At 44.6% G+C, this 19,007-nt stretch overlaps 1 protein-coding gene across 4 annotated transcripts in view; it reads right to left on the minus strand.

Annotated features, from left to right (window-relative positions):
* Riok1 (RIO kinase 1) overlaps positions 1-17,444 on the minus strand; it is a 34,714-nt gene extending 17,270 nt beyond the window's left edge. Inside the window, exons 1-10 of one of the 4 annotated variants that reach the window (XM_004666154.2) lie at positions 17,231-17,444; positions 12,912-13,113; positions 10,924-11,014; positions 9,454-9,523; positions 7,896-7,938; positions 4,019-4,111; positions 2,144-2,256; positions 1,975-2,055; positions 1,144-1,230; positions 662-799 (exon numbers count right to left, since the gene is read on the minus strand). In XM_004666154.2, the coding sequence (XP_004666211.2) occupies positions 662-799; positions 1,144-1,230; positions 1,975-2,055; positions 2,144-2,256; positions 4,019-4,111; positions 7,896-7,938; positions 9,454-9,523; positions 10,924-11,014; positions 12,912-13,113; positions 17,231-17,301 (989 nt within the window). In that variant the 5' untranslated portion in view covers positions 17,302-17,444. Of the gene's footprint in view, positions 1-661; positions 800-1,143; positions 1,231-1,974; positions 2,056-2,143; positions 2,257-4,018; positions 4,112-7,895; positions 7,939-9,453; positions 9,524-10,923; positions 11,015-12,911; positions 13,114-14,205; positions 14,267-17,230 lie in introns of those variants that run through there. The other 3 variants (XM_045136331.1, XM_045136332.1, XM_045136329.1) reach the window with 3 other exon arrangements.
* Positions 17,445-19,007: the final 1,563 nt, after the last annotated feature.

Here is a 19,007-nt window from a genome sequence, read left to right on the forward strand (position 1 = left end):
ATCAAGATCATCTTGATTAACAAAGGAAAACAGAGAAAAAAATTTATTATTATTATTTTTTTTGGTTTTTCGAGGTAGGGTCTCACTCTAGCCCAGGCTGACCTGAAATTCACTATGTAGTCTCAGGGTGGCCTCGAGCTCACAGCGATCCTCCTACCTCTGCCTCCCAAGTGCTGGGATTAAAGGTGTGTGCCACCATGCCCAGCTTGAGAAAAAAACATTTAATTAATTTATTTGCAAGCATAAAGAGAAGAGGGAGGGAGCAGGAGAGAAAGGTCATGCTAGGGCCTCTAGGTGCTGCAAACTCCAGATGAACGTCGCACTGTGTGCATCTGGGAAAACTGAGAAAATTTCTAAAGCCCCGTAATTGCTAACGATGAACCCAGTCCTGTACTGTCCCCACATTGGTGCTGCTGGAGACGGAACCCAGGGCTGCACCCACGTGAGATGAGCACGCCAATGCCAACCTACGTCATCAGTCCCACAGGTCTGCTCTGTGCCAAGGCCACCAGAGACAAGGCCCATGCTGAGCTCTTACTGTGGGAAAGGCAACTTTCTAACTTGAAGATGCAGTAGGACTTTGTAAACTGTGATTTGCCTATAATTTTGAAGGACAGGAAAGGACTTAAGGGAAGTTTCTCATAGACACATACACACTCACAGCATGTTAAATTCACTGAGATCAGCATGGACCAGCCTGGCATCCTGATACATCCGTCTCATGTACTGAATGACCTGCAGATACAATTCCCGAGCCTTGGATTCTGACAACTGGACATTTTTCAATAGTGGTGCGGGCCTTGAAGAAAACACAACAAGGCAAGGTAAAATGACCAAGAACAAGTTTTCTGGCTTCATACTACACTGTCACATGTACCTTCTCTCTAACTCATCATGTGACCTATCCATGGGATGATGTCGGCCACTCCAAGATTGCCAATTATGGATACTTTAAATAAAACACATTAATAAAACAATTAACGTTGTTATTCTGAAGTATTGTAAGATTTCAAACTGGTAAATTATAACAGTTTATGGTTTTCTCACTAACGGTGGGCAAGGAGCTATTTACATGGAAAATAGTCATACATTATCTAATTTAAAGCTCTGGACATGAAATTCTTTGGCCTTCTCTATACTTACACGTCATCTTTGCCAATGAAACCCATGACAAGAACGTGACTCCTTAGCATTACTGGTTCTGGACAGGGAATCGCTGCTGTGTTCAGCCTGGGAGAACAGAGAAAACGATGGCTGAAAGTCAAAGGGCACCTACGTAATTACGACAGTCACAGCTACGGCCAGCAGCGCTGCTAGAAACAGCACCACGTCCTCAACTGTACGAAGACGTCTCATCAACTCTAAAAACCCAACGGTGCTGAGCCACCATTATACACCACCAAGAACATCAGGATACTGGAGGGTAAGCTATTTCATCCCAGCCCACTTGCAGAGGGGCTCAACTGAGGGAAAATGTGATGAAATAGAATAGGTATGTCTCCAGATATCTTTCAAGTTGATTAGCCTGAAACATGCTTGAAGTCAATGGACTCACACCTAACAGCCTTCTTCTTCCTCAGGTTCCGGGGCTCCAACAGGTCCTCCCACAAGCACAGCATGCACTTGACCCACAGCCGTCTCTTGCCTAGCTTGCTAAAACTCCAGTGGAACGTTTTAAGTGACATCATTACCATCACCAAGCATGTCACTCACTGTCACAGCTCTGTGACGGGTCTTTGTTGCTGTCAGGCCATGGTCTACATGTTCGCATGGCTTACAGGCTCCTTAGGTCACGGTACAATTCTGCCACAGAAGCTTAGAAAACAGGTAGCTGCCATCTGTTCACAACTGCTCCTTCTGTTTAGCTCAGTACGTCCAGTAGAGCCGAATAAACTAACAAGTCCCTCGACTGGACAACAGGAAGGGCTGGCAACGAGCGCGTGCGCACACACACCCCCCCTTACACCTGCGCACCTGATTAAGTTCCTCATTTCCTTTTCTGCCCAAGTTTTCACCATTTTTCTAGGGTTTCCTTTACAATAGCCATGACGAAATCTTAAAAAGAAAAAAACATTTATTATTTCTATCCTTGCATTTCCGTTTTAGCACTGGAGGGAAGGGAAATGAAAGAACCCAGGCTCACCTGAATTCCCCAGTCACATATTTATCCCGATCTTTGAACACCAAAATAGAAGTTTTATAAATTTTGATTGCTCTGCTCTGTCCATCTGCTGTGCTAGCATGGTATACATTAGCCTATTTTAAGTCAAAAAACAAAGAAAATAAAACTTGTGTTAAGTAACTACCATGTTTTACTTTTCAGTTAATTCTCACCTTGTAAGTCAAGTATGGGGCTGGAGAAATAGCTCAGCAATTAAGATGCAGGCCTGTGAAACCCAAGGATCCAGGTTCAATTCCCCAGGTCTCATGTAAGCCAGATACACAAGGTGGCACATGCTTTTGGAGTTTGTCTGCAGTGGCTAGAGGCCCTGGAGTGCCCATTCAATCTCTCTCTCAAATAAAATTTAAAAATAGTTGTTAATGCCAAGTATGTTGAAATACCTTGCAGTAAGTAACATGTTCATCTTTTTGAAGATGTGAATTAAAAAAACAAAAGTCTCTGACCACTTGGGAACTTCCAGCTATGGGTGAGTTTCTCCCTCAGCTGGGCCTGGGCTGGCTTGGCCCAGGCGAGCCCCCCAGCCCTTAGTCTCAACATGGGTTCTTTATTTCCTCCAGCTCCCCACATGGCAAGACTCCTTGAACTTTCTTTTTGCATTCTGTGCTTTTTTTCCAGCCCCTCCACATGGGATCTCTAGCCATATGGGTGCCTTTCCTTGGCTCTGTACTTCCCTCAATAAATATAATAATAGTAATGATAATCAGGGCTGCAGAGATGGCCTAGGGGTTAAGGCACTTGCCTGCAAAGCTGAAGGACCCAGGTGCAACTCCCCAGGACCCACATAAGCCAGATGCCCAAGGTGACACACGCATCCAGAGTTCGTCTGCACTGGCTGGAGGCTCTGGCGCACCTATTCACTCTCTGCCTCTTTCCCTCCCTCAAATAAATAAAATGTATTTTAAGAAAAAATCATGATTAAGCCAGGCATGGTGGTGCATGCCTTTAATCTCAGCACTCAGGAGGCAGAGGTGGGAGGACAGCCATGAGTTCAAGGCCACCCTGAGATTATATAGTGAATTCCAGGTCAGCCTGAGCTAGAGTGAGACCCTACCTCAAAAAAAAAAAAAAAAAAAAAAAAAATCATGTTTGCCTTTTGCTATGTTTATATATAAAGAAAAACAAACTATTATGCCATCATGAACTGGGTGTGACCACCTTTTTCTGCTTCAAAACACTGTAATATATAGTTGGTTCATGAACATTCAACTCATAACAGTACTATAACTTCTGCTTAAATTTCATCTGACAGCTAGTTTCTCTGTGAAGAACACCTTAGTTTTCCTCAAATTTTTTAAATTGACTATTTTTATACATACACTTATATGTACATATATACATATTTTGAAAGTAATCCTTCTACTACCTTCTCTTGACCTACCCCCTTTTCCTCTTTTATTTTTTATTTATTTATTTATTTTCAAGTAGAGTCTGGCTCAAGCCCAGGCTGACCTGAAATTCGCTATGTAGTCTCAGGGTGGCCTTGAACTCATGGCGATCCTCCTACCTCTGCTCCCGAGTGCTGGAATTAAAGGTGTGCATCACCACATCCAGCTCCCTTTCCTCTTTTTTTTGGGGGGGGGGGCCTCAAGGTAGGGTCTCACTCTAGCCCAGGCTGATCTGGAATTCACTATGGAGTCTCAGGGTGGCCTCGAACTCACAGCCATCCTCCTACTTCTGCCTCCCGAGTACTGGGATTAAAGGCGTGTGCCACCACGACTGGCTCTCTTTCCTCTTTTTAAGGACAAAAATGTATTCATTAAGTAGGTAAGTTTTACTTGGTGTTTGCAATAAGAGCACTGACATGAAATCATCCAATCATCTCGAGAAAAACCTTGCCTCTTTTCCTGTGCTGATGCAGCCATTTATCTCTGATATGATTCCTCTAGTCAACATCTTGAATAAAATCATTCTTGTTCTGGGGTCCAAAACCTGAAAATAAAATGCAAAAAAAAACTCAGACAAAAAAATGTTCAAAATGGTGCTTTCCAAACCTTTCTCAAGATATGTGACAATGACTAGAGCTGGAGAGATGGTTTAGTGTAAAGCATTTGCCTGCAAAGCCAAAGGACACAGGTTTGATTCCCTAGTTCCTACATAAGCTAGATGCGTAAGGTGGCACATGCATAGGGAGTTCGTGTGCAGTAGCTGGAGGCCCCGGAGCACCCTTTCTCATCTCTCAAAATAAAATGTAGAAAATGAATGTTAAGTGAGATATGGGACAACGATTAACCTGAAGTGCTGCGCTGCACCACGCTACCCTGGATGACGGCCTGAGTTGTTAGAATGTTTCATTCCCTTTAACTTTTAGGAACTAAGTAAGACGTGAGGTGAAGGCCAAGGGAGCCAGCTGTTCATTCAATCATGGAACAAAGCTTACCCAGCCCGAGAAAGGAGAAGCAGACTCTAGACCAACCTTAGCTAACAGAAAATAATGTAAACCACATGCAGTAAGAACATTTCCTAGTGGCCAATTAAAAGAAAAGGTGAAATCATTTCAGTGCATGTTACCTAATTCAGTATATATAAACATTAATACATAGTCATTACTATGATACTTAGCATTCTTTTACACTGAAGATTTACTATTCTGAAGGTATTTTACGTCTGTGTATATACCCTACGTCAGTCTGAGCACATTTCAAATGCTCAGCAGCTACTATACTGGACAGGCAGCTTTAAACCAAGATTCAACAGTCTGTATCCTATGGGCCAAATTCTGCCTACAGTACATATTGCTACAACCTGAAAGCTAAGCATGGTGTTTGCATTCTAAAAATAAGAAATGGATAAATAAGTAAACTCAGTTATTCAACAAAAGGTAAAATGACCTGCGAGGTCTGAAGTAGTTATCAGCTGGTCTTTACATGAAGTGCCAGAGACCGCTGCTACAATAGGTGCGCGGGTGAGGGCAGGGCCTCCTTCACAGCACGTCCAGTTTGGTGTACACAGACTGCAAAGCTCTCTTGAACAAACAGAAAGCAGGCACGGAGTTCAGCACGTGGCGCCTTGGTCCTTCCATGCGAAGCTGTTCTAGAGAAGCCACGTCTCAAACGCTTGTTTACAGTTTCAAGCGACCCTGGCATGGCTCTCCGGGCTCAGGCAGCCCTTCGGGTATCACCAGGTCAGAGACTAAAAACAGGCTAAAGCTACCAACACTTTAGGTTCTAATCTTTTTGATGATGTTGTTTATTTTTATTTACCTATTTGAGAGCGACAGACAGAGGGAGAAAAAGGCAGATAGAGAATGGACGCGCCACGGCCTCCAGCCACTGCTAACGAACTCCAGATGCGTGCGCCCCCTTGTGCATCTGGCTAACGTGGGTCCTGGAGAATTGAGCCTCGAACCGGGGTCCTTAGGCTTCACAGGCAAGTGCTTAACCGCTAAGCCATCTCTCCAGCCCTAGGTTCTAATCTTAAATGAGGTGGCGGAGGTTGCACCAAGACCCTCAGGTTAGGATGAATGACATAAACTTGGATGACTGTAGGTTCAAATACCAAAATACAACCACTGCAACTCAAGAGGAGAATGAAGACTCTAATTTCTGCTTCTGCACTGCAAAGGACAGCTGAGAGGAGAAGTGAGCTGTCTGCATGTGAGACCTGGGCTTCTGCAGAGTAAATAAGGTGCACAGGAAAGAGCAGCCAACCAAATGGCTTCAGAAAAAGACAGAAGAGGGCTGGAGAGATGGCTTAGCGATTAAGGCACTTGCCTGCAAAGCCAAAGGACCTCGGTTCAATTCCCCAGGACCCACGTAAGCCAGATGCACAAGGTGGTGCACGCGTCTAGAGTTTGTTTCCAGTGGCTGGAGGCTCTGGCACACCCATTCTCTCCCTCTCTCTCTCTCTCTCTCTCTCTCTCTCTCTCTCTCTCTCTCTCTGTGTGTATGTGTATGTGTGTGTGTGTGTGTGTGTGTGTGTGTGTGTGTGTCTTTCTCTCTCACGAATAAATAGTAAAGTATTTTTTAAAAAAAGAAAAAGACAGGACTAGGGAGATGGCCTTGTGGTTAAAGGCATTTGTTTGCAAAACCTGTTACCACAGGTTCTATTTCCAAGGACCCACATAAAGCCAGATACAAAAAGTGAACCATACATCTGGCATCTGTTTGCAACAGTAAAAGGCCATGCTATACCCACACACACGTGTGTGTGCAAATATATTAAAATAATTTTTAAGAAAATAAAGAAAAAAACAGGAAAAATGACTAAGTAACAACTAAATGTTAAAAAAAAATTAGAAAAAAAAACCCACAGCTTGAGACATAAGGTACACACTCCAACATTTAAAATTAATTTAGGAGCTGGGTGTGGGAGTACATAACTTTAATGCCAGCACTTGGGAGGCAGAGGTAGGAGGATTGTGTCAGCCTGAGCTACAGTGAGACCCTACCTTGAAAAACCAAAAATAAATAAATAAAATAATAATAATAAGATAAGATAAAGATAAATTTAGAAAGAAGGCAGCAGCATTTCCTAATTATTTTTAGGCTGCTTCATCTCTCAAAGCCAGGCATGCTTTGTTGTTAATTCCCCAAACAAAGCAGGGAACAGAAATCATACACAGTAAGGACTCAGCCCAGGCCTGGCCTGTCTGACAGCAGCCCCTTGGCTGCACAGGGGTGAAACCCCAGCAGCTCCTGCTCCTGAGGGGTTGTGAGGTACAGGACAGAGGCAGGGTTTAAGCCTTGAGCCAAGAGCTTTAGGTCAAGAGAGTGCTATGTTGAAATGTTCATTTATAGGGGCTACAGAAATGGTTTAGCAGTTAAGGCACTTACCTATGAAACCCAAGGACCCAGGTTCAATTCTCTAGTACCCACGTAAGCCATATGCTCAAGGTGGTGCCTGTGTCTAGAGTTTGTTTGCACTGAAAGGAGGCCTTGGCATGTCCATTCTCTCCCTCCCTCCCCCCTCGCTCTCTCTCAATCTTTCTCTAACAAATAAATAAATAAATAAAATATTTTTTTAATGTTCATTTGTATACACATGTATAGGCAGGGGAGAATAATATACGATAGCAACATTCTGACCCTTTTAATCACTTTTTTCACACCAAAAATCTGAGCCAATGCTAACCTTCACTCACATTCCTCTGCCTGTGAAAAGATCAGGACAAGCCCGGCGAGGTGGCGCACGCCTTTAATCCCAGCACTTGGGAGGCAGAGGTAGGAGGATTGCCTTGAGTTCAAGGCCACCCTGAGACTAAACAGTGAATTCCAGGTCAGCCTGGACTAACCCTACCTCAAAAAACAAAAACAAACAAAAATTTAGGACCCAATTTCTCCAAACTCCTTTAAAGAACTAATACAGCACACAAAATTTCTAAAGACAGGGCTGTCTAGTAAGAAATTCGAAGGTTTCACCCCTTTCTTTCCTCTCACAGCCCCTGCTGCATAGCTGATACTCAAGTTATTTTTTGGAAAAACTAGCTAACCACACTCCTAGAGACCTTCCTGAAGACAGGACTCCAGTGCAGTGGTCCCTGAGAAGTGAGAGCACTACGTGGTGGCTTCCAGGCCTACGGCAGGACCACGACCCTACTTCATCCAGTAGTGCTGCCAGCACAGAGCAAAACGCCAAGCCCGACGCTCGGACAGCAAAGAATGATTTCCAAAGGGACGACTCTGAGTACCAGTATCACCAAGCAAGAAGGACGAAGCAAAGCGCAATCGCGAGGGCGGAGTGTCTGAGGAAGAGCTTGCACACGTTTACACAGTACCTGCTCTACGGTGGCTCGGTCGGCCTTATCTTTAATGCGATACCTAACCAGAGACAAAAAAAGTACGTCGGCACACTTAGAATTCAACAAGACAGAGGCTCAATAGGGCCCCTAGGTGTACACAATTTTGTGAAAACTATACAGGTTTCTTTCACAACAGATTTCATGATTTGAATCCAGACTCTTAGTCAGTGAAGCTTCATTCCCACTGAGCACGCAACTCCATTCTCTAGGGCACCAGCTGCATAAACAGATCCATGTACTTTGGGGCGGTCTCTCATGTTGAAGAGGCAAGGAGCAACTGGAGTGACATGACAAGAGAGCCGAGTCTGGGGCACTGGCCTTTAATGTTCTGTTAACACAGAAAAGCTTATTTTCTTACAAGGCCGCTTCTAGGCGGCCTCTGATTTGAAAGCTCACACTAGATAACTCAATCTAGCACGTGACCTACACTAATAAACACTCAAAGAATCAGACAGGCGGGTCAGTGAAGAAATGAGTGACTATGCTGCTTCTCAAAAAGCTAGTGTCAGGGGCTGGAGAGATGGCTTAGCAGTTAAGGTACTTGCCTGCAAAGCCAAAGGACCCAGGATTGATTTCCCAGTTACCCACGTAAAGCCAGATGCACAAGGCAGTGCATGCGCCTGGAGTCCGTCTGCAATGGCTACAGGCCCTCGTGCGCCCATTCTCTATCTGCCTTTCTTTCTCTCTCTCTCAAATAAATAAAATATATTAAAACAAAAACAGCTAGTGCCCCTTAGACACAGCAATAAGCCAGAGGAGGTCTGGTTTTGATGCTCAGTTCTAACACTGCTAGCTATGTTATATTAACATCATTTTCTAGAACACAGTGGTGGTGAAGCCTGTAAACAAGATCTTAAAGAACTGGCTTTCTGAACAAAAGTGTAAGGAATGCATTCTCAGCTTTGTTTTTTTGTTAATCCCATGCAGTTTTTAAGTCTCCACTTCTTTTTGCACAGGTGTACAAGTGTTCGTGGAGGCCAGAGGGCAGCCTCACAGTAATCCTCAGGGTCACGGTCCCTCTTTCTTTTGAGGTGGGACCTCACACTCGCTAGACCTCACCAATGACACTTGACTGAGTGGCAGTGAGCCTCAGGCATCTGCCTGTCCGCCTTCTCGGTGCTACCCAGCACTGCATGACGCAGCTAAGCTTGACACTTTTACCTGGGAACTAAGGTCTTTATGCTTATAACCTGAGTACTTAACCCACTGAGCTATCTTTCCAGCCTCCAGCCTCTCCCTTGAATTAAAAAAGAAAAATGTTTTATGGAAGGACACAATTAAATTCTAAAAGGAAATTTTTTTAGATATTTAGTCTACACTCAAATCTTCAAATAATTATTCCCATGAAAATACATTTATGAATTTCACAAGTGGTAGTTTTAGACTTAGTTAATATTTGCAATTTGCAAAGGTATAAGATACTCTAAGCTAAAAACCAAAAAGCATTGAAATGAATAGCCTTTGCAAAATGATGATGTTAGTTATTTAGACATTAGTACCTATATCCATGTTTTATGATGAAAATATTACTTACATATCTGCTTCTTTTTGTCTAGATTTTTCGGTGACTTTATTAATGACAGAATCAGTAACATTGAGCTTATCTAAAAACACAAAAAACCCACAAATGTAAAACCATGACAGGAATGAATACATTAGCAGCGCCTACACAGTACACCTTCCTCCCCTCCCTTTTTCCTTGTCTCCTCCTCCTCAATGCTCTGCTGCAGCTGAGATGCCTGACTCATGAAACAGTGCAGCAACCATGAAGGCGAGCAAAGCATCATGACTCCTTCACAGCAAGTTCTCCTTTACCACTGCGCCAAAAGGCTCTAGATTCCTGGATACAGAAAATGCCCAAGCCACTGTTCCTGCCAATTAACCTTAGATACTTATTTGCACACTGCATATCAGGTAATACAAATGCCTGACTTCCAAGTTTAATTTTGAAAATGTCAATTTCTTTTCACGTTATAGGTCCAAGATAGAGAAGAAGACACTTAAAATAGTTTCACTCTGGGCTGCAGAGATGGCTTAGCTGTTCAGGCACTTGCCTGCAAAGCCAAAGGACCAAAGTTCAATTCCCCGGGACCCATGTAAGCCAGATGCCTAAGGTGGCACTCGTTTACAGCAGCTCTCTCAAATCAATAAATAAAATACTATTACTACTACTACTAATAATAATAATTACACTAACTGGGCATTTACAGACAGCTTGTATGAGAGACTGTGCTAGGTTTGTAAAGGAGTCAAGGAGTTCAAGAGAATGGGGCTAGAGAGATGGTTTAGCTGTTAAGGTGCTTGCTGGCAAAGCCAAAGGACCCAGGTTCAATTCCCCAATACCTACATAAAACCAGATGCACAAGGTAGCACATGCATTTGGAATCAGTTTGCAGTGGCTAGAGGCCCTGGTGCACCCATTCTTTATCTTTCTCCTTCTTATAAATAAATAAAATATTTTTTTAAAGAAGAGAATGATGGCTGGACATGGTGGCGTATGCCTTTAATCCTAGCACTCGGGAGGCAGAGATAGAAGGATCGCTGTGAATCAAAGCTACCCTGAGACTACAGAGTGAATTCCAGGTCAGCCTGGGCTAGAGTGAGCCCCTACATTAAAGAGAGAGAGAGAGAGAGAGAGAGAGAGAGAATGATGGCCTTGCAGTTTTAAAGTTCAAATCAGCATTCTCAGCCTTGCATTCAAGAGCACACTAAAATGATTAATGTCGACATGTCTCTAGTAAAACAAAACAGCATTTTCATCATACTACCACAAGATGACCCTACTGCAAAACCCAATACAGAACACATAAGAGCCTGAATATCTTTATCTTTATATTCCCAAATATGAAAAAACCAAGAATCAAACCAAGTACTGGAGTGATTTTAAACCACTAAAAGCTTTTGCTTTAAGCATTAGCACTGAGCCAATAAAGATGCATTAATACCTTACACTGTTTTGAAGAATTTAATACATGATTATATAACATAAAATCATTAAACTTACCTAGATTGATTTTATTTTCAAATTTTCTTAAGACTTTGTCAGTTGGAGTAGACATTTTGCTTGAATTGTAGTTAGAAGTCTGTCGATTTGCCTACAAGAAATTAGCTTCGATATAGGACTAGATGTCAGTGCAGACCTCAGGGTTATCATCACATGCTTTCCTCCTCGTTCAGTTATTAAAGCATCAGGACTTACAGAATTCTCAGGAAAGGAAAGAAGCAAACTAATTTGCCAGAGATTAAAAAAAAAAAAAAATCCATGTGGAGGCTGGAGAGAATACTTAGCGGTTAAGGAGCTTGCCTGCAAATTCTAAGTACCTGGGTTCGATTGCCCAGTACCCATGTAAAGCCAAATGTAAAGTGGCTCAGGTGTCTGGGATTCATCTGCAGTGGCCAGGGGCCCTGGCATGCTCAGTCTGTCTCTCTCTCTCTCTCTCTCTCTCTCTCTCTCTCTCTCTCTCTCTCTCTCTGCTTCTTTATGACAAATAAGTAACAACCTTGGAGAATCACTCTTGTAACTAAGTCTTGTCACCTAGATTTTTCTGTACCAAGCATTTGTATGATATACCAGTTTATCTTCCAAATAACTGCATCTGACTGCTTGACGACCAATTACCACTATGCTTGAGACAGATACCAGGGCCTGGTGCACACTAGCCAAACACTCTACTGCTGAGCTACATCTCCAGTCCCTATTCTGTTTCTTAACCTTTTCTTTTTCAAAATTTATTTTATTTATTTATGTGAGAGAGAGAGACAGCAGGGAGAGGCAGATACACAGAGAATGGGTGTGCCAGGGCCTTTGGCCACTGCAGACTCCAGATGCATGAGCCGCCTTGTGCACCCGGCTTACATGGGTTCTGGGGAATCAAACCTGGGTCCTTTGGCTTTGCAGGCAAGCGCCCTAACAGTTAAGCCATCTCTCCAGCCCCTGTTCTATTTCTTACATGATTGGCAGTTAATTGACTATTCATGTCCTTTACTATGCACATTTTTAAAGTTCACAATCTTATGACACTCCAATAACTCTTAACATACACCAAGTATAAAAGAATCCAAATGTAGGAAATTGTGAGAAATATGGAAAAAACAAAGACCATCAACCAAAAAAGGCTGGGACTACAAAAAAATAAAACGTGGGACTGGAGGGATGTCTTAGCAGTTAAGACGTTTGCCTGCAAAGCCAAAGGACCCTCATTCAATTCCCCAGGACCCACGTTAGCCAGAGGCACAAGGGGGTGCACACATCTGGGGTCTGTTTGCAGTAGATGGAGGTCCTTGTGCGCCCATTCTCATATTTTTTTTTCTCTCTCCCTCTTTCTCTGTCAAATAAAATAGAAAAAAAGAAAAAGAAAACCTGAAGAAAATCCTTCAACGACACATTCTAGAACCTTAAAACACATTGGGAGACTGTGATACAAAGATTTAGAGAATCACTCACAAAACACACAGGGAGACTAGGATACACTGACGTACAGAGTTACAAAACACACAGGGAGGCTGATACAAAGACATGTAGAATCACAAAACACACAGGGAGACTATGATACAAAGACATGGAGAATCACTCACAAAACACACAGGGAGACTATGATACACAGACGTACAGAGTTACTCACAAAACACACAGGCTGATACAAAGACATGTAGAATCACTCACAAAACACACAGGGAGACTATGATACAAAGACATGGAGAATCACTCACAAAACACACAGGGAGACTATGATACAAAGACATGTAGAATCACTCACAAAACACACAGGGAGACTATGATACAAAGACATGTAGAATCACTCACAAAACACACAGGGAGACTATGATACAAAGACATGTAGAATCACAAAACACACAGGGAGACTATGATACAAAGACATGTAGAATCACTCACAAAACACACAGGGAGACTATGATACAAAGACATGGAGAATCGCTCACAAAACACACAGGGAGACTATGATACACAGACGTACAGCATCATTCAACTACCTGTGAGTTGCTCCCTCCATGCCAGGCGCAGCCCTTGGTGAGTTTACCAGCTCCGTCATCCCAGTCCCAGTCACCGTCGTCATCATCGAAGTCCTCCTCCTCCTCCATCTCACCTTCGCCATTCCTGACTGTCACACGATGTTGAAGGTTTTCAAACAAAATGTCATCTTCTGCTTCGACTCTGTTCAAATCTTTGTTTTCACTAGAAATAATGTTTTGGCATGCTCAGACATCCTCTAGTGGACTTATATAGGTGATCTCATAAAAATGTATTCTGACATGTCTAGAGGTTCTCTTCCCATCCAGCTCCCAATAAGCTCCATCTTCTTAACCCTCCTATGTCTCAGGTCTCCTCCACCTGTTTGATAATCCCCATGCCCTGCTCCTAGCACACAAGAAGCACGTCACACACCGGACCTACTGGTGCCACAGGGGACGTCAGAACATGTCATCTCTGCTGAGTGAACCAACTCTGACCATCCACGGAGCCACTTTAAGAGGAAAATGAAATCTTTCTGACAAAATCTGGAAATACATCTACAGCAGCCCGGCTATGGACACAACACCAGGGCCTGATGTGAGCTTCCTCCTGAGTCGAGGGTGGATCAGTGAACCCAGCACACCTCAGCACACAAGGGCTCAGCACAGGAAAGGAGGCAGGAAAGAAGAGGCCCAGGGTAAAGGAAGGCCCTAACAAGGTCTTTTTCGTTTTCCCATGTAAGAATTCAGACCCTGAGTTACTGGATTGTCTTAGTTCCTGCAGAGAAGCCAGAATTCTAGGTGGTTATATCAAATCCTCCACAGAAGCCGGGTGTGGTGGGGCACACCTTTAATCCCAGCAGAGGTGGGAAGATGGCTGTGAGTTCGAGGCCACCCTGAGGCTACACAGTGAATTCCAGGTCGGCCTGAGCTAGAGTGAGATCCTACCTCAGAAAAAACAAAATAAATAAATAAGTAAAATCTTCCACAGAACTGACAGGATCAGGTTTTATCAAGCACTGAATATCCCAAACTGAACAGCTGCAAGCCAGAGTTAATACAGGGACTGCCAGTTCTGCCTTTACATAGAGAACAAGGACAGAAATCATACAAACAAAACACTTGTAACATGTGTTATGTAAAGAGGACTCCCACTTGTCTAAGCTCAGCGATCAAGCCCACCTTATTAACGGTCATGTCTCCCCAGGCTCTGGATGGCCATGAGCATAACAGAAGGAAGGGATGATCACTAACCAAACACCTGCATTTTACTAGGGCTTCACAAATATAACCCAGAAGTCAGTCCTTCAATTACCAGTATCATGTCCAAGTTCACAGCTTTGGCAAGGCTCCCAACCTCAGCTTGGCAATCAGTCCTCTGCGGAATGAAACTGTGCTTTACAAGGCAGCATCACCGGCCGACCGGCCAGATACCACCGGTCACCTGCCCCCAGCCCCAGCTGTGATGTTAAGATGGCCAAGTCTCTCTGGTAGTATGGGTAACAAAAGTCACACCCAGGAGAGAATCCCTGGTTCACTCTCTTTACAGGCTGTGGAGAAGGAGGGAAAGAAGTTGGTGCATTCTTATTGCTATTACATATTCACTAGCCAATTGGGCTGTTTCTTCTTCTCACTGAGCTCTTCTGTAAGGTCTTTGGTTACACTGGTGAGTAGCCAGAAGAAAGGAAATCCCAGCCAAGCTGCACGCCTTTAATGCCAGTCAGGAGGCAGAGGGAGGAGGATTACTGTGAGGCCAGAGTTCCAGGTCAGACTGGCTAGAATAAGACTCTACTTTGGGAAGGGGGTGGAAATCCCTCTCATTTTTCTGCCTAACCCCTACACCCCTACTCACAGTGGCTTGCTATCACCTGCTCAGAGATGTTTTTTCCTATTTCTGTTTCTTGTCCAGTTCTAAAACAAATAAGTTACCTTATTATGTAATATCAGTTTCACCTGCTCTGGGTCAATGACAGAGGTGCTTATCAATATATCCCTAACACCTAACACCAGATGTGCCATAGTTAGAAGTGTGTCTACATTAGGAGCAGGGGAGGATACTGGGGTGGAGAAGTGGAAGGGCTTGGAGAGAGGAGGGGAGGTGAAAATCAACTAAAACACGTGGTATCTGAAAAATGCAGAATGAATGATACTTAAAAATCCCTGTCAACTAAAAACAGGAAAGAAATGTAGCTGACCACGTGGCCAGAGAGGCAAGAATGAGCCCCAGAAAAAGTCATTCCATATAACTGGATGGGTACAATCAGTGTATATGTGCTAACCTAATAATGCACGGCTTTCACGAGGTCAATCCACTGTCTCGTCAGACTGCTAGATTGCTGACTCTCTGAAGAGCAGTCTTAAACATTTAATTCTGGTCCCTGCTCAGTGGCAGCAGTGATAGCCAGCAATGAGCTTTAGGATTCCAGTTACAAGACTAGCCATCCAATCTACCCCAAGCCCTGCCACTTCTACCTTCCAATCTTAGACGCAGCATCCTAGGTGGAGTGCTCCTCACTTCCGAACCTGATTTCCCACCTATTCTGAACTGGTCTCTCTCTCATTCCTGCTCTCCATGACCATCTTCTGCATGGTGGAATGATGAAATGATTCCATTACCACCCACGTTCAGTAACTCCTTGTCCCTGCAAAAATGCCTGCCGGCTTTAAACAACGCCTTAACTCCTCACAGTCATGCTTCTCTCATCACCTCCACGGGGCTCTGCTGGCTTTAAACAACGCCTTAACTCCTTACAGTCATGCTTCTCTCATCACCTCCACGGGGCTCGAGACACTGACCTTCTACTCATCCCTCCCCAACCAAGAGGAGTCCACTGGGACTCTCCTTGTCCTCTGGGCTGAAATGTTAGGCCTCTGCTCCTTATTATTATGTAAATATTTTAAAATTTTATTTATTTATGAGAGAGGAAGAGGCAGAGAGAAAGGATGGGCGCACCAGTGCCTCCAGCCACTACAAAGGAACTGTGCGTCTGGCTTACGTGGGTCCTGGGGAATCGAACTGGGGTCCTTAGGCTTAGCAGGCAAACGCCTTAACCACTAAGCCATTTCCCCAGCCCTTATTTAAATATCTTTTTTTTTTTAAATTTAATTTATTAGTTTTCTTTTCAGTAAATACAGGCAGTTTGGTACCATTATTTAGGCTCATCTGTGATCTACCCCCTCCCATTAGACCCTCCTTGTTAATGAAAATGGGTCGTGCATTGTGGAGTTAGCCCCCAGTTATTAGTATGATAAATGTCTCTGCAAATCATGACCCAACATATAACTCTGACATTCTTTCCGCCCCCTCTTCCGCAAGATTTCCCTAAGCCATATTGGGTTCATTTTTGGTCTGCTTCAGTGCTGAGGTGTTGGGGGCCTCTGAGGCTATGGCTCTCTTTTACATTTTATATTTATTTTACTGTTATTTATCTGAGTGAGTGAGAGAGACAGAATATGGGCAGACCAGGGCCTTCTGCCACTGAAAACTTCAGGCGCATGTGCCACCTTGTGCATCTGGGTTTATATGGGTCCTGGGGATTTGAACCTGGGTCTTTTAGCTTTGTAGGCAACCACCTTTACCTGCTAAGCCATCTCTCTACCCCTTATTTATCTATGAGAGAGGGAGAGAAAGGCAGATAGAGAGAATGGGTGTGCCAGGGTCTCTAGCCACTGCAAACGAACTCCAGTAGCAAGTGCCACTATGTGCGTCAGTGTTACAGGGGTTCTGAGCAGTCAAGCCAGGGTCCTTAGGCTCTGCGGGCAGGGGTCTTATGCATTAAGACATCTCTGTAGCGCCCACTCCTAGAGACCCAAGATAGGCAGGTGTTCAGCAGTTAGCTACATGCCAGCCATTAAATCTGAACCGTAGCCGGTTTCCCCCGATCACTACTTACATACCAGCCTACTTTATGTGCAAAGTACTGATTATGCTTTTAAAATAATAATAATGGTCTGCCTTCCTTTTCGTGTGGGGAACCTATTTGCCTTGTTCACCACCATCTGCAGCCAAGAAGTCTCGACACAAGTGCTCTTTAGCATTTGTGGAAGGCAGAATGTGGTAAAAACGCAAACATCGGGCTGGAGAGATGGCGTAAAGGCACTTGCCTGCAAAGCCTCAGGACCCAGGTTCGAATCCCGAGTACCCAAGTGGCACATGCGCCTGGAGTTCGTTTGCAGTGGCCAGAGGTCCTGTCGCACCCATTCTCTCTCTAACACACACACATAAATGTTTAAGTAAATAAAACCGAAAACACCTGCGTTTCTTGGGCAGCTCCCTGGGACCGCGGCCCTGCACCGAGCGTCGTCTCCCGGCCGGCATCTCAGCACTCACGACGACCCACCTGTCGGAAGAGTCCGCGTCGTCGAATTGCCCGGGGACCACTCTGCTCATCAGCACCCGCCGGTAGTCCATGACGCACGGGGCCGCGGGAACGGCTCGGATCGGAAACGGTCTTCCCCAACGGCGACCCAACCGTCTCTCCGCCTCCCCAACCGTGCACAGACTCACGGGCAGACAGCGCCGGCCTCGTGCGCCCCGGAACCAAGGTCCGCGGCATCCGCAAACCCGGCTCCTTCCCGACCGGAAGTCCTCTGCAGGAAATGTGGCTGCCGGAAGTCCAGCCCGACGCGGTGCCGCGCTGCCACAGTACGCACCGCAGGGCGCCCTAGCAAACCGTTCCGCCGTTGTGGAGCGGCCGTGTGTCGGTCTTTCCGGCCCGGGGTTTTCGTTCGCTACCGCGGGCTTTGGGTTCCGTCGCCCGGCAAGTCCGCCAGGGCGACCTTGTTCTGCGAACCCGGTGCGTCCGCCATGTCGGACGTCCCCGCGCCCGGCCCGTCCCCGCGCCCCGGCCGCCGCTGGGTAAAAGCCCTCGTGGATGCGGTTGAAAGGCGTTCAGATCCTTAGCCTGGGGCACAGAAACTCTATGGATCATGAAAGTGAGCATTTCTTAGAAAAGTTAGGTTCTTGACTTTGAGAAAAACAATGAAATCGATACTGTCTTTTTAAAAGTTAGAGCTTGCCGCGCATGGCGGCGCAAGTCTTTAATCCTGGCCCTCGGGAGGCAGAGGTAGGAGAGTCATCGTGAGTTCGAGGCCACCCTGAGACAACATGGTGAATTCCAGGTCAGCCTGGGCTGAAACTTGCCATACGACAAAAAAAAAAAAGTAGAAAATCTTAGATTTTTCTTTTTCTTATAGGTACTCCGTGACATCTCTTAACGTCTGTCTTAAATTTTATGAAATAGTTATCCCAACATTCGAGTAAATGTTTTAAAAACCTGGCATAAGTCTGCTTGGAGCAAGGGGAAAATGGGGGAGGGGGAATAAAATAAGTTTCTTTTTAAATTAAATGGCAGATTGTGTAGGGCCAGAGGCGGCATGAACAAAATTCTTAAAAGTTATACAATTAGAAGTTACAGATCCCCAAAAAGAAAAAGAAAGAAAGAAATCAAGCCGTTTCAGGGTTTTGCATTTGGAAAACAAGCCAAGGATTTAGCCACATTTATTTGTAAGAAAGGAAAGGACAGGTGAGCGTAAAGTTGGGTCTTTGAGCACTTATGTCTGCTTGCTTGGTTCCCAATGACAGAGGTGTGAAGATGATCTTCAGGTTAACTCTGGATCAGCTGTCATCCAGGCTAGTAGGTACTGATTGACAGAATTTAATAGAAATATCGTTAGAGTGCAGGATTATTTTCAATATTTACTGTGACTAAAGCTGCTTAAACTGTTGGTCATGACCCATTTTAGGGTCACATATTTGAATGCTGGGAATCAGAAAAGTTTCTCAGTGCACAGTGATCAGAAATTAATTCAAAATCAAATGTGCAGCTGGGCATGATAGCACACTTCTTTAGTCCCTGCACTTAGGAGGCAGAGGTAAGAGGATCACTGAATCTAAGGCTAACCTGGATCTATAGAGTCAGTTCCAGGTCAGCCTCTGCTAGAGACCCAACCTCAAAAAAAACAAACAAACAACAAAATCAAACATGCTCTTCTGTCCTTGATCTCCCTTGCTATAGTGGGCGAGTTCCCTTTCAGACTTAGTACTTGGTTTTGAACGCACAGCATGCACACTTTGCACTGCCAATCCATCATACCAGGCTGGCCATGACATGAAAA

Source organism: Jaculus jaculus, chromosome 17 (genome assembly GCF_020740685.1).
Source record: "Jaculus jaculus isolate mJacJac1 chromosome 17, mJacJac1.mat.Y.cur, whole genome shotgun sequence".
NCBI lineage: Eukaryota > Metazoa > Chordata > Mammalia > Rodentia > Dipodidae > Jaculus > Jaculus jaculus.